Source organism: Anopheles arabiensis, chromosome 2 (genome assembly GCF_016920715.1).
Source record: "Anopheles arabiensis isolate DONGOLA chromosome 2, AaraD3, whole genome shotgun sequence".
NCBI classification, from domain to species: Eukaryota; Metazoa; Arthropoda; class Insecta; order Diptera; family Culicidae; genus Anopheles; species Anopheles arabiensis.
The window spans coordinates 32,538,085-32,553,229 of NC_053517.1; the positions used below are offsets into that span (position 1 = coordinate 32,538,085).

The window sequence follows — 15,145 nt, forward strand, 5'->3', positions numbered from 1 at the left end:
ATTGATTTACTTAGCGCGAAAGAAACGTTTCGTGCTCGTTTTATATTGCGCACACTACAGCAACGGACTTTCTTTCTACTGTCAGACATCAGATAAGGCGCGATTTATAAAATGCATTCTTTTTTTATTTATTTCAATTTTATTGAAAAAAAAGTATGGTGTCGACACCGTAAGCAGTGTCATCATCTCATTCGTATGGCTGATTCTTTGAGACATTTTTTTTCTTCAAAATATACACAATGTCGAGTGTAACAACAGGCAAGCTTAAAATAGGGCGCTCCTGCGAGCTGGTAAATAGTAGTTCTTCTCCTCCCACGCCTCAACGAACGTGCACAACGCGTTTCTACATCTCCTCCACGGGCTCCAAATCCAGTATGTTCAGTATGACCCGCAGCATATCGAACAGCGAGCGGATGAGGTACAGTCTGGCCAGCATGACCGGTTGCAGCCTTGGTCTGTTCTCCGTTAAGATTCTAACCCTGCGGTAATACTTGCTCAGGCACTTGATCAGGCACAGCGTAAAGTTTAGCAGGTGGTACGGTGCGATCCGTCCGTCCGGCTGGCCGTACCCGATCGTCTGCTGGATCGTGTGCGGGAAGCGCATCAGGTACGCGTACAGCAGCAGCCACTCGTCCGGATCGGTCAGCAGCGAGAAGTCAATGTCGGCCACCGGTGGTATGGCAGTGCCGGCGCCCTGCTCCACCAGCTCAGTGTGCTTGCGCAGGATCGACGCCAGCCGGGCGTAATTGTACATGATGAAGGAGGCGCCCTTCGACGAGCACTGGTTGCGCAGTATGCCCTGCTGGCTGCGCATGTCGATCACGTGCGTGTGTCTGGTGTGCAGCATGTCGACCATGGCCGCCGACCGCCCGAGGCTCGACACGAGCCGCTGCAGTTTGCACACATCCGGCAGCCGCAACCCGTACCGGTGCTGCGCGATAAGCTGCATGTCATTCGCGCGCAGACCGATGTACTGGGCCGCGTTCTGTATCTCGCTGCCCGTAAGCACGCTGCCGCACAGCAGCTCGATACACTGCTCCGGCACCGCTTTGCTCTTTTGCTGCACAATCTTCACGCGTGTAGCGTTCGCGGTCGGGTAATCGGCCAGCTGCTCCTCGCCCGCCTGAACCACGGTGTATCCGGCGTGCTGGAAACAATTTTTCACCACCGTTCGCAGCATGTCGGCCCGGAATTCCGTCAGCGTCATGGTGGCCCACTCTTTGCCGGTCGGCGCTTCGATGTAGATGGTGCCGGCGGTCGGTGCACGAGCATCGGCTTGCCATTCTTTCTCGGCCAGCGTGGCACGAAATGCGGAGACCCGATCGAACCAAATGTGCGCCACGTTATTGGCGATGGAAATGGCACCGAACGGCAGGGGCCACTCCCTGCTCGCAGTCAGCAGGGCCTGCTCGTCCAGGGTCAGCGTGCTGTCGGCTTTGCTCTGCACGAGCAGATCGCCCATCTGGCAGAGGTTTTTGTCCAGCAGTTTTATGACGGGTGTGTGGCCCCGATCTTGCAGATAGGAGTGCAGCAGCTTTTCGGTTTTCGTTAGAATTCCTTCCATTTCGTTTGCTTTGCAGTTTGAATGAGTGTTGTAGTCCCGTGCAGCGCGATCAACAGTTGAAAGACGAATAGAAGCTGTTTCGCGAGCGATGTAAACAAACATGACATTTCGTGTCGATGCGGGGGTACCAAGGTATACGGAGAGGCAAAGATGTCCTAACGTCTGATTCGTATAAACATTTACATTTGATTCAAATTGAGTACCAAAATCATTATCAAATGAGCGGAAAAAACTGAATAATAATTTTTTACACACATTTTCATAATTGCATTACCTCCCTGCACCACTCCACTAGACGTTGGTGCCAAAAACAGCATCCACGCGTGCTCCATGTTGCAGCAACCTTGGCCGGCTATGTTTCGCATCAGCTGTCAACACTACGCAGCGGAGGAGAGGAGACAAAAAAAACTGCGACCGAAAGAACATCGTGCGGAACGGGACCAAAGTGTGGAAGAACATAAAGAAATTAGCCCCACATACCACCGCTCGGGCCACGGTGGGGGAATTTCGTAGCAGTTTTCGTTTCCGGTGCATTGATCGGGTGCGTGTGGTGTCCGTCTCCTTGCAGCATCGTGCGATGCATCTCGGGCTCCTCCCCCACGGGCACAACCTGAGCGGATGCTATTCTGTGTAATTTCTCGTGATTCATTGCACGCGCAGCAGGCTGAGTGAGAAAAAAAGGGTCGTGCGTGTTCGCAAGATTCGGCCACCAACATTAGCCCCTAGCACCAACATCAGCAAAAGCAAAAGGCTACGCAGTACAAAAGCATTGTTCTAGGGAGTAGCGGAGGGAAAAGGTCGTGGAGCGGACCGCGTAAGTGCATAATCGGGCGAGTACAGCCCTCCCACCCCATTTGTCGGTGCAAAACTCTGTCGTGGGATGCACCCCCCAGCACCCAGTGTGAAGCGTGCATGAGCGGGGTAGTGGCATGTGCAAACCCCTCCCCGTGTTCCCCCCTGTTCCAGTGCAGCGCAAACCCGTTCCGCCGCACTGCCGCACTTCGCTCGATGACTAATCCATCCAACCGTATCGTCCGGCGCAACAAAACCGTGGTGCAGCTGGTGGTGGCGGCGTGAAACACTCCACCCAGGACGGGCATGCGATCGCAGCCCAAAGCAGCATTCAGACGACGCTACTACTACTATCGCCGCACGGTCCGTCACCGTCCGGTTCCGGTCCGGCGCAGACTATCGGGTTAAACGGCATGACACCGCAGCGACCACCGCGGCGAAGGGCCCAGTCCGTGGGCAACTCGAGCTACGGGTCGAGCCCGGCCCTGTCGTCCCACACGCCCCGAGGATCACTCTTTACCGCTGTAAGTAGAGGAAGGGGGAGGGTGGGCTTTTAAGGGTGTGTTGGTCCGTTCGCGACGGGTTGATTGTTCCCGACCGAGGACATTTTCACAAAAGACGCTGATGCTGCGAAAAAAACGGCCTCTTCTAGCACATCGCTTCCGGCAGGCGAGTCGTTGACGGCTTTTTTCATCGCACAAAGGGGACGACATCGTTTCCCGTTTTTCCCCGTGTTGCAATCCCGGTGGGGATGAATTTTGAAACGTGTGTCGCATTACGGCAAGCAGCAGAAGAAGAGCAAAAAAAAAAACAAACACACACACACTGCTTCAGGTGGACACTATCTAAAGCTGTTGGGAGAATGATGATAGGCCTGGTGGTGGATGCACTGATAAGATAGCCCCGCAGGATGGATGTTAGGTTCACGGGGAGGAACACACACGGTCGGTCGGTTCGGTCGGTCGGCTCTGCTCGCCCAGCGGATGAAGCACTTCAGCGTGATGTGCGTGTGGGAAAACGGAAGGTGTGCAGAACGGGAAACGATTCTTGTCAGCATCATCTCTCACGTGGACGAACGTATGCTAGCTTACTGCTAGCGAATGGAGGGATCCACGGGAAGGGGCCAATGGACTGTCGGGTGGTGGCACAAAACAAAACACAAAGTGACACAAGAGAAAGGCAATCATTTATGCGGCTTATTGGGACCATTTGACACAACCATTTTGCACCAAAGCCGTATCTGTTTGGTGCAAAAATGCTGATGATGCGAAAATCGTTATCAATAATTTGTAAACCGATAAGCCGATGGGATGTTTGGTAGAGCAAGAGAGCTATTGGTACAATTGAATTGATTGATAATGGAAGCACTTTCACAACTGACGTCATTGGAGGCGATTCAATGTTTGCCAAAGTTAGGTTCGACTTTGCCTTTTCGACCAATTAGCAGGCGTAGATGGTCAAGGAAGGGCAACGATTTAGGTTGACAACGGGATTTATGATCATTCGAAATGCATCAGCTGTCTAACCTTATCACTCGCTCGTAGAACATTTAGCACACATTGATAGTCGGAACATAGATAGGCTCATGGTGGGTACTGAATCCTTTTTTAGTTAAATTAATTTTAATTTTTTTCTGTAACTTTTGCCCTTTCTCGTTGCACTGTGCTCGCAATCATCTTAGATACAATTTGGCAGGCCAAAATGTCGTTGCCGGTACAAAATTTTGGGTTAGAAAAATGATGCTCTAACACTCCAACACTCTCACACCTTACGTTTCTAGTTCGAACTAACACATTGGAGATATTATTGGGTATTTCCGCGATCGTTGCCGGCGCGAAGCTACACACCAACTGGCGGTGCGTGGTGCGCTAATAATGCTCACGGTCGCTCGAACGGAAACTGGTTGTCACCTGTTCCACACCGTGAAATACTAATTTGTGATATATTTATACACACTCACAAACTTCAGCTCGCTGTTTCTCTCTCTCTATCTCTCTTGTTACATTCCCCATCAATATCTAGGAAGAGACTTTTGGGGTGTTTGTGTGCAAATATTTACCCCGTCGGCTAACAAACACTTTGGCAGGTTTACGTTTTCAAATGTCCAAATCGTTGTACATCACAAGACACGGCACCCACGTTAACGGGAGCCGTAGCTCAACTGGGCTATCTTTTTTTTCTTCTCTCCCTTAATCCCGATTTAAACACACACGCACGCACACTGATATGCTGCCACGCAGAATCGATTCTTCCCGTGCTGCCCTTCTCTCGACTTATCTTGCCACAAAGCCAAGAGCAGTGAGATGGGATTTTCCCACCGCGTTTAATCCCGGGTGGCTTAATTTCCAAATCAACGCCGATAAACGATAAACGGCGTTTATCGTGGCTGTGAGTCAGCGTGGCAAGGGCCACTGTAGCAGAGTGGCATGCGAGCAACTAGTTTTGGGCTACCGGTAGCTGCTGGCTTGAACACAGTAGTGTGGCGGCAACCCTTTTCGGTGTCCGGTGAGCAGTTGATGACGCAGGATACATACACAACTTGCGCTGTACAGTATGGGTAGCCGGGTGTGAAGGAAAGGCGGACAAGTGGGAATACACTCGTCACGCTGCCCTTATCTACCATTCACTATCGGTGATAAGCGTCGATGGCAGAGAGGGTTTTCGGTGCAAAAAAAAACCTCTCGCAGAGCTAGTATGTGTGATCTCTCGAATCTCTTGCTTCACGTCCTTAGCATGTAGTGGATGGATTTGGATGGACACCCCAGCCCGCCGCTCCTCTACAGCTACGTTCGTTTGTCACGGGGCGATTTGAGTAAAACGCACACGCAGCGACTAAAGGGACCGCTAAGTAGTGACGCTCTCACCAACACTGATCTAGGCAAGCCACCCCAGCAGACATCGCCCTCTCAGCTGCACCCGGCAGCGACGACAACAACGACGCCTGCTACGATATCCTCTGCGTGTAATGTACCACGACCAGTATCGCCACCACCATCGCGCACACACTTACAGGCCCGGTTGGGCGATAGACAGCAACGCAGTGTGTTGTGTAGTAGAACCAGAAATAGCACCACACACAACACAGTGTGCACGTTCGGTCGGTCGGTCGGTCAGGCGGCCTCGGTCAGGCTCCAACGCTCGCACACTACCAAAAGTCCGCAAGTGTGCAGTGAGAGTCGTTTGTGGCGGCGATTGTGTGTGCGTCGATGAGTCGGAGGGCTGAGTCGGGTGCGTGTGCATGGTTGCGAGCAGATGTTACCGCGGGTTTTGCTGCTGCTTGTTGCAAAACTGGCTGCCAGTTGTGTTTCATCCGGGTGGAAAAATTGCGTTTTCGTGCAGCGCGAAGCTGCACGCGGCCCCCTCTATAATTGTGTTCTTTGAAAAGCAGGCGAAGGAAAGTGACCCCGATGGGGTAAACATTTCAGTGACTCAAAATTAAGTGCTACCAGAAACGATAGAGAAGCGAAAGGAAGCGAATCGGAGTGCCCTAAGGGGAGGGGGTTACAGTGTTCTGAAGGGAGGTTCCCCGCGGCAGCCAGCAAATCGAACGATATGACGCGAACCGGGATGTTGATCAACTTGGTAGGCATTGATTGTGAAATTAGATTCTTTCTACTCCCCCCCAGGCTGGATGGGTTATAGCACAATTTTCCACCATATTCGCAGATTGTGATTATTTTGGTCGTGCCGAGAGGGATTTGCTTGATAAGCAAGGGAAGCAGCAGCGGAAACGCGCGCGCGTGATTAATGAAATCTGCCAGTGCACTTGTGTGGTTGTGCGTTTTTATTGATTAGTTTCTTTTTGCTTTTCTTTTTTGCAAATCAATCCCGCTCCGTCGTACCACCGGGAATGCTGTGACTTTTATTTGTGACTTTCTTCCTCCAGAAACACGAGTTTGCTAATGTACTTTCTTTCTCTCTGTCTCTCCCTTTTCTCGGACCTTCTATCGGGCCGACCCTGTTGCATCATCAATCGTTGCTGGTGTTGGTGATGCCGTTGATGCTACCGATCGAACAACAAATCGCACAGAACGAGGAAGATGTATGCTACGTACGCATCCGGGTCCTGGGGGCGAGCGGACTGGCCAAGAAGGACATCTTTGGCTACAGCGACCCTTACGTGAAGATCGAGCAGAACACCATCACCGGCGACGTCAACGTGGACCACATGGTGACGAAAACTAAACGAAGGGTAGGTAGTAATCCTGATCTCGATTCTCAAATCACTCCCCCCCCCCCTTACCGCATCTAATCGCACTCCTTTGCCATCCTCCTCCCCCGCAGACGCTGAACCCAGTCTGGAACGAGGAGTTTGTGTTTCGCGTCAAACCGAACGAGCACAAGCTGGTGTTTCAGGTGTTCGACGAGAATCGGCTGACGCGCGACGGCTTCATGGGGCTGGTCGATCTGACGCTGATCAATTTGCCGCACGAGAGCGACCAGCGCACGATCGCCCCGCAGCGGTACACGTTGCGGGCCAAGCGCCAGTCCAGCCTGCGCGTCAGCACGAAGGTGCGCGGCACGCTCGAGCTGTACCACGCGATCATGCGCGACGACGATCCGGCGATCGGGCGCACCCGCACGGCGATCGGCGGCAGCAATCGGGCTTCGGCCACGAGCACACCGCTGGCCGCGCACCGCAACGCCGGCCTGTACCCGCAGCAGCAGCTGCCCCTGAACCATCCGCAGCATCCGCAGCACCGGCTGCACCAGCTGGCATCGCTGACGGCGCAGCCGAACGATGCGCTGCCGCCCGGCTGGGAGGTGCGGCAGGATCCGGTCGGCCGGATGTACTACGTGAACCATATCGCGCGCACCACGCAGTGGGAGCGGCCCACCATTGGCCCGTCCCAGCCCGGGCTGAACGAGATGGTGGCCGCGTTCCAGCGTCGCTTCCACATCAGCAACGATCCCGACAATGGAGGCAGCGGTAGCAACAACACGAGCATGGTAAGACCACGTGTCCTGAGTGGGTTCTGTGCACAGAATCATCATATTCTGGGGGGTTTGTTTTTTTTTGCGCAAGGAGTTTTTTTTTTTTAAGTGAGATGTTTTGTTTCTGGTTTTTGATCCTTTCTCCAATGTGGCTGTGGTGAATTGTTTGTGTTTATCGGACACGTACCAAAAGTGGGTACAGTTTGAAAATCATTCTTGTATCTTGCTAATATGTGGTCATATCTCATGTGGTGCAGAGTTTTATCCACGAATCTACATATAAATGTGGCCAAAATCACAACAAAAAAAGCATTGCTTTTGAAAAACAAGACATCGAGACATGCTTAAATGTCCATCGACAGGGCCGAACATTCCATTGGGTGTCCTATTGCCACAAACGTTTGTTTTTTGTACCACGTCAGTATCGCCACGCGCTGCGCGACTTGTCCGGCGAACCCCTGTCTCTCTCGCCGCGTCCATCTTGTGTAATTCCCACACGCATTCAATCCGCATCTCGCATCTCGTTTATTCCACCTGTACGCCCATCCCGTGTTTATATTTACCCCGCTCTCCCTATTCAAGGCCGACACTGTCAGTATTACTTCGGAAAATGGCGACACCACCGCGGCGGCGGTCGGGAATAGGTCGGGCGCCCCCGGTATCGGCTCACCGATGGTGCTCGCGGCCGACCACCCGCTCCTATCTACGCTGATGGCGCAGTCCGGCGACGGTGTGGGCCGGGGCACGGCGGTGGCCACTCCGGAACGTCCCGCCAGTGCACCGCGCGGCGATGACGCGGAACTGACGGTCGGGCTGTCGCCATCGCCCTCGGTCGCTTCGATTGCTAGCAGTGGGGCGGGCGGTACGTCGATACGCCCGATACGTCCGGCACCTCCGCCCCCACCTGGAGGCGGCGGCGGTGGCTCGTCAGCGTCGTCGGCCCGCGCCAGTCCCGTCGGCACGCCGGTACCGAGCCAGCGACGCCGATCGTCACCCGGCAGCAGCGAAAGTGCACAGGCGACCGCGATCGAGGCAGGCAGCGGCGAAGCGGGAGACACCACCCCTGGCCCGTCCGCACCTATCGCAACGGCTGACGACGAACAGCCAAACGCAAGCGCGCCGGTCAATGGAAGTGCGGAAGGCGGCGCCCCGTCCACTGTTCCACGGGAGGTTTGTTGAATGTTCCGTTTCTTTTTTTTACTCCCTTTTGTTGTGCGCCAGTGGAGGGTGCAAAGCGTCTCCGGCTGGTTTCTAACTTTGTTTGTTGCATCGCTCACGAACGAGCTGCCAGTGTGCAATCTCGCCCCGTTTCTTGCTGTTTAACCCTCTTCAATAACCCTCATTTCACCCTCATTAGCGCGTCCTCTTTCTGCTACCGCTGCTTAGCTAGTCGCTACTACACCCTTAACCCTTACCTTTAACCATCCGATTCGATACTGATTTCATGTACTGTGCAGTAGTGGTGAGCGTAGTTTGCGCCCAGAAATGATCGCAATGAAGGTAGAGCTGGCATGTCAAAATTACTAACGGTTGCAGTGTTTCGTACATAGATTAACTCTACTACCTCCATATCCTTTTCATCCTCTCTATCTGTCTTCTTCTCAACAATATTCTTTCTCTCTGCCACCATCCTTCTAATCCCGTGCTGAAGGTGGAAGGGAGATATACGGGACCTAGGTGACGGTCTTCCTGTAACTTTGTTCAATTATTTCACACTTGATCTTTTACCATGGTTACGGGTTGTGTATGTATCATCATCATCATCGCTACACGCTATACACGTTCGGGGAGCACTAGGGAAGGGTGGAAGTTACTTAGTCGTTCTTATTTCGTTACACACTTACACAGGTTTCCAGGGATTCTCATAGTAGTGGAACACTTCCTCGACACTTTTTTATGGGAAGTGAACTTCATATTATGGAAATTGGACTCTATGGCACCCTTTCTGGACAGGCTCCTTGGAAATTCCTATTGGATATGTGTAACAAGAGTGCTGTAGAGCTAAATTCCCATTACATTAAGCTCTTTTCATATAGGAAAGAGTCAACAAAGTGTCCCACAGCTATGGGAACTCCTTTTAAATCCTGTATTGCATGCAATCGTGGAAAATGTGGGAAAATGACACATTTTTACGCAGTAAGCACAAGTACACCACGTACTCACTTTCTCCCGGCGATCTCGGCTCTCCCCTTCTCCCGCAGGTCAGTGAAACTGCAACGTCTTCCATCGGTAGTGAACAAACCGCAGCGACGACGCCCAACCGACCGGACACTGCGGTGGCCGTACAGCCGACGTCGCCGAGTCATCCAACGACTCCGGCACCGGCGGCACAGCCGAACGCGACCGGCCTACCGCCCGGCTGGGCCGTCCAGGTAGCGTCGAACGGGCGGCTGTTCTTTATCGATCACATTAACAAAACCACCTCGTGGGTCGATCCGCGCACCGGCCTGGCCAGCCCGATACCGAGCGCCGCCGGGTCCGACGGGGTTGCGGCCGGCGGTGCTGGATCGACCGCCGGCAGCGGCCACGGCAGCCGGGGCGATTCGCGCTCCTCGGACGACAACCTGGGACCACTGCCGGAGGGCTGGGAGGAGCGGGTGCACAGCGACGGGCGCACGTTCTTCATCGATCACAACACGCGCACGACGCAGTGGGACGATCCGCGGCTGTCCAATCCAAAGATCGCTGGCCAGGCGGTACCGTACTCGCGCGACTACAAGCAGAAGTACGAGTACTTCAAGAGCCAGCTGCAGAAACCGAGCAACGTGCCAAATAAGATCGACATCAAGGTGCGGCGGGCGTCCATACTGGAGGATTCGTATCGCGTCATCAACTCGGTCACGCGGCTCGACCTGCTCAAGACGAAGCTGTGGGTCGAGTTCGAGGGCGAGACGGGGCTGGATTATGGGGGGCTGGCGCGCGAGTGGTTCTACCTGCTGTCGAAGGAGATGTTCAACCCGTACTACGGCCTGTTTGAGTACTCGGCGATGGACAACTACACACTGCAGATCAACCCCAACAGTGGGCTGTGCAATGAGGAGCATTTGAACTACTTCCGGTAAGAGAGAGAGAGAGAGCGAAAGATTAGAATCCTAGCCCCGCAACGCGCGGTCTAATCGATTTGTGATTTGTGATGCGGCTTTCCAGGTTTATCGGGCGCATTGCGGGCATGGCAATCTACCATGGCAAGCTGCTGGATGCGTTCTTCATCCGACCGTTCTACAAGATGATGCTGCAGAAGTCGATCGACCTCAAGGACATGGAGGCGGTCGACACGGAGTACTACAACTCGCTGCTCTACATCAAGGAGAACGATCCGAGCACGCTGATGCTCACGTTCAGCGTGGACGAGGAAAGCTTCGGCACGACGAACCAGCGCGAGCTGAAACCGAACGGGGCCGATCTGGAGGTGAGCAACGAGAACAAGGACGAGTACATCCGGCTCGTGATCGACTGGCGGTTCGAGGCGCGCGTCAAGGACCAGATGCAAGCGTTCCTGGAGGGCGTCAGCTCGCTGGTGCCGCTGCACTTGCTCAAGATTTTCGACGAGAACGAGCTGGAGCTGCTGATGTGCGGCATCCAGAGCATCGACGTGAACGACTGGAAGAAGAACACGATGTACAAGGGCGACTACTACGCGAACCATGCGGTGGTGCAGTGGTTCTGGCGCGCCGTTCTGTCCTTCAACAATGAAATGCGCTCCCGGCTGCTGCAGTTCGTGACCGGCACGTCGCGCGTCCCCATGAACGGGTTCAAGGAGCTGTACGGCTCGAACGGGCCGCAGCTGTTTACGATCGAGAAGTGGGGCACGGTGAACAATTTTCCGCGCGCCCATACCTGGTAAGTAGAGTGCGGTGCACAGTGCCCCTCCCCCTATTGGTTGCACAATTCAGCACAATGTGACGCTAACGTTGTTCTCTATTCGCAGCTTCAACCGGTTGGATCTGCCGCCGTACGAGAGCTACGCCCAGCTAAAGGAAAAGCTAATCAGCGCAATCGAGGGCAGCCAAGGTTTTGCCGGCGTCGATTAATGCGCCTCCCCCCCTATGCTGCGGAACAATACTGCAACACGAGTAGGGCATGCAACCTGCACGAAGCGGTTTTTTTTTTGTTTTGTTTGAGATTAAGGCAATCTTAATGCCTTTTTTGTAATTTTTGGTGCCCACGCTGGTGGACGCACGGATGTGTTTAAATGTGTTTGGCATGTTTCCCATGTCCCAAGCTGGAGATGGCCGGTTCCCACTGGTAATGCAAATACGCAAAACGGAAAGCCATAGGTAAATGACTCTACTCGTGCATTGATACACACCCACGACCCAACACATTCCGTGGTAGAAGATTAATTATAAATCAGATCGCCTGTTAAAAAAAAGATAGAAACTAAAAGAAAATAACTATTTATCGGCCCGCTCTCGGGTTTTTTTTGCGAAACCGAGCAAAATGGTTGTACATCGGAGTGAGCAGTGAAGGCAGAATCAGGGGACAGTACAGGAAGTGCACTATTTTTAGGAGCATGTTATCCTAACCGTATTAAAGTAGAGAAGCAACCAACAGAAGAGACCACATGCCCGCCTGTCGAGTGCATGTTGCGTAATTGGCGCTTTCTATGGTTTTGACAAGAGGATTAGTGCCTTCAGCTACGTTTCTCTGTCGTTCCTTTAAATGTTTTTAAATGCACTTTTGTGTAAAAAAAAAGAAAACTTCACAAAAACACGCCCATTTAACACACGAAAACGAGGTCAGGCAAAACCACACGCGATTCCAAAACGTTCAATTGGGTTGTGTATTGTAAAGTTGATTGATTTTAATTTCATCTTGCAGCGGAGATCGGTAGACTTTTAAGAAGCACACATACACACTTTCGTTTGCATCACACAAACACACAGACACCAAAATATATTTGAAAAAGGTTAGAAAACCAGAGGTTGAATCCGTAGGAACAAGGCAAGCACAGGGAAAAGTCCGGTGCACGTATTATTTATCGGGAGCTCTGTGGCGCTCTGTGTGGAAAGTGTCGTAGGAAAATAAGGACGTAGAGCTATCGTTACTTATGGATTTAGCCACTAGCAGCAGCAGCAGCAGCAGTAGCCAGGCCACCCCACACCAACGACCCGCAAAACGGCAACAATAGCTTTACAGTTAATCTTCGCGAAAAGATTATGCCGGAAATTTAAGGAACAACCGCCGTATCTCTCCTGTTCTCCCTTGACTTGTTCGGCGCACAATAATTAAACGTGATTAGTGGGATACGATAAGGTGTGTTAAAAAGACCCCGTAGCAAGGACTCCTTCTGCGTGGTACTCAATAATTCCCGAACCCCTGTATTGGCCGGCATGGCCGCGTAGGTTGTTACGCAAAGAAGAAGAAGAAGAAGAAGAAGGTGTTAAAAGTGTGCGTTGTAAAATTACGCCAAAATGTTGCTGGTGGCAACCGCCACCGTCCCCCCCAAAAAAAAGCCACCCCTCTTATCCATCCTCTATACTATACTATCCTTAGTAGTAGAACTATCGTGCGGTAATCAGTACGCAAATCCTGTTGTCCATGTACCGTTGGTGTAGTGATTTAGTTAGTTAGTGATTTAGACGGTCGCCGTCGTTGCATCCGGTGGGCTAATTTTTGCACAATTGATATATGTTTATTTTTATTCGATCGAGAAAACGGAGCGAAACAGTATAAAAGAAGCGGTTGAAGTATGAAATTAAAAGTGGGAATTGAAGTAAACGAGAAGCGGAAACACATACAAAAGTGATGCTAGTTGTAATATTTGGTATAAAAAAATACACAAGAGAACAGTAATAAAGCATTACAAATCGGTTGCTGGAAGTGAGATGAGTAGTGAACTTTTCGAGCGATTTGAAAGAAACATATAAATACCTTATCGACTGGTGGTAAAAAAATTCTGTTGAATGAATTTAACTAAACTCACCTACTCATACGTCCGGCACTGTCGATGGCAGCTTTCTTCTTCCCTTTTTTGTTGTTGCTCCGCAGCTGTCATTCGCATCGCACAGGAAAGTCAACAAACGACTCCCAGAAAAGAGTAGGATAAAGACGCCCTCCCAGCAATTACGTGGTGTAAATAAAGCCGGCTAGCCATAAAATTAATCTCCTGGTCTGCGTGTGGACATTTTGAGGACCGGAAATGCAACGTTCGCATCTCTTTCTCCTCTGCCTGGCCGGTTTGGCACTAGCCCAAAGCGTCCATGCCGAAGCCAAGCTAAAGATTGGCGTAAAGAAACGCGTCGAAAACTGCACCGTGCGCACGAAGAAGGGCGACCTGGTGCACATGCATTACACGGTAAGGGGCTAGTAAAGTGCACTTCGCCCTGTATCCCTAAGACCCGATCAGGCGATCCAGCACATCTAACGACGGTTCCTTCGTTTGTCCCGGTATCTCCTTCCAGGGTACGCTTGAGGATGGCACCGAGTTCGACAGCAGCATTCCGCGTGGCAACCCGCTCACCTTCACGCTTGGCATGGGCCAGGTGATCAAGGGCTGGGACCAGGGGCTGCTCGGCATGTGCGAAGGCGAGAAGCGCAAGCTCGTCATCCCACCGGAACTGGGCTACGGGGAGCGTGGGGCCGGCGAAAAGATTCCCCCCAACTCGGTGCTCATCTTCGAGGTGGAGCTGGTGAAAATCGAACGCAAAACTGAGCTGTAACTTTAGCGACGACGGAGCAATAAAAGCGTCTTTCAGCATTTGTGTCGTAAGTAAGTTTAGTAGCAGTTTAGTTTATTTTTGTGGGATTTGTTACATCGTGAAAGATGGCGTGCGCGCGCGGACATGAGCGTGTGCCAGTCAGTACAGAAAGGATGAATTGCGGTAGGTATGATTATTACTATTACTCTAAAGTATCGGCTAGGGGCAAACGGATGTGCTAATACTTCTTGATAGCTTTCCTTATGAGCGCCAACCGCTGTTTGTGTGCCTCGGTCACGGTCGCTCGCTTGTAGGGTCTCAGCTCGTCCGTACCGAAGCCCGGTATCCACATGTTCCAGTTGCGTTCTGTAACGGGGGAAGGCAACATTCGTTATCGAGTTTTGGTACACTTTTTCGAGCTAGCTTCTTACCCAGATGCAATTGCACGTCTCGCACTTCCACCTTCGGCACCTTGCGATGTTTGGCCAGCAGGCAGGCTGCGTTCACGGTGTTCTCGACGAAATCGTCCGCTATCTGTAGCAACAGCTCTTCCACCTCCTCGTCCAGCTGCTCGGTCGGATCGATTTCGCGCACCAGCTCCTGCAGCCGCGGCTTCGTTAGCAGCTGCGTTGCGCTGTCCGTCCCACCGCTGCCCGACGCGGACGTTGTGCCGGCCGCAGAGCTGCCCCCGGAGGAAATCTTGGCACTGGAGCTTCCGCCGATCGCGTTCGCTGTGGCTGCCGTAGCCGGGCTGCTTTGGGACGGTGACGCCATGCTGCTAGGTGTGGTGTTGATATTGCTGTTTAGTATTGGAGCATTAGAGCAATAAGACATTGTAGAGGCCATCGGAGCAATACATTTAAAAGAGTAACTAAACGAAAACAATTCCCTTTTCGATTGAACGACGAAACAGTACAGTTAAACACAACAGAAAGGCAACAGCTTTGGCGGGGTTTGCAGCCTCATTTTTGTGGTGCACTCCATATTTGTCTTAATTTCTGGGGTTTATTTAAGCACTTTATATGTGCTGCATAACGCCAGCTACTAAAGAAACCATAGAAAACATCAATTAAATTAAACGCAAATCTACGAACCTCCTACACGGCAGCGCGTATGTTGACTGTGCTGGTTTGTTTGGGGTTGAGGAAACATAGTTTGACAGCTGCTGTCAAAATGACAACAAGACGTTTCGTAAATTCGTAATCAAATTTGG

At 52.1% G+C, this 15,145-nt stretch overlaps 4 protein-coding genes across 6 annotated transcripts; 2 read left to right on the top strand and 2 right to left on the bottom strand.

Annotated features, from left to right (window-relative positions):
• Positions 1 to 103: 103 nt before the first annotated feature.
• LOC120896853 (DALR anticodon-binding domain-containing protein 3) lies at positions 104 to 1,928 on the bottom strand. The gene is made up of 2 exons (XM_040301343.1): positions 1,839 to 1,928; positions 104 to 1,726 (listed from the first exon to the last, which is right to left on the bottom strand). Exon 2 carries the CDS (start codon positions 1,664 to 1,666, stop codon positions 344 to 346), a length of 1,323 nt encoding a protein of 440 aa, XP_040157277.1. The 5' UTR covers positions 1,667 to 1,726; positions 1,839 to 1,928; the 3' UTR covers positions 104 to 343.
• A 36-nt stretch (positions 1,929 to 1,964) lies between these two features.
• On the top strand, positions 1,965 to 13,114 carry LOC120896848 (E3 ubiquitin-protein ligase Nedd-4). Of its 3 annotated transcripts, none has more exons than XM_040301333.1 (7): positions 1,965 to 2,880; positions 6,387 to 6,548; positions 6,641 to 7,306; positions 7,874 to 8,461; positions 9,493 to 10,349; positions 10,439 to 11,131; positions 11,220 to 13,114. In XM_040301333.1, the coding sequence occupies exons 1-7, from the start codon at positions 2,770 to 2,772 to the stop codon at positions 11,320 to 11,322; spliced, it is 3,180 nt and encodes a 1,059-aa protein (XP_040157267.1). In that variant the 5' UTR covers positions 1,965 to 2,769; the 3' UTR covers positions 11,323 to 13,114. The 3 variants fall into 3 exon arrangements, with proteins under 3 accessions (XP_040157267.1, XP_040157269.1, XP_040157268.1); XM_040301334.1 differs by lacking the exon at positions 1,965 to 2,880 and adding an exon at positions 5,326 to 5,938; XM_040301335.1 differs by lacking the exon at positions 7,874 to 8,461 and having other exon boundaries at positions 1,968 to 2,880.
• Positions 13,115 to 13,279: 165 nt separating this feature from the next.
• LOC120896857 (peptidyl-prolyl cis-trans isomerase FKBP2) lies at positions 13,280 to 14,007 on the top strand. The gene is made up of 2 exons (XM_040301347.1): positions 13,280 to 13,589; positions 13,696 to 14,007. Exons 1-2 carry the CDS (start codon positions 13,434 to 13,436, stop codon positions 13,951 to 13,953), a joined length of 414 nt encoding a protein of 137 aa, XP_040157281.1. The 5' UTR covers positions 13,280 to 13,433; the 3' UTR covers positions 13,954 to 14,007.
• On the bottom strand, positions 14,005 to 15,139 carry LOC120896856 (transcription initiation factor TFIID subunit 12). The gene is made up of 3 exons (XM_040301346.1): positions 15,027 to 15,139; positions 14,364 to 14,731; positions 14,005 to 14,298 (listed from the first exon to the last, which is right to left on the bottom strand). Exons 2-3 carry the CDS (start codon positions 14,704 to 14,706, stop codon positions 14,171 to 14,173), a joined length of 471 nt encoding a protein of 156 aa, XP_040157280.1. The 5' UTR covers positions 14,707 to 14,731; positions 15,027 to 15,139; the 3' UTR covers positions 14,005 to 14,170.
• Between the last annotated feature and the right edge of the window lie 6 nt (positions 15,140 to 15,145).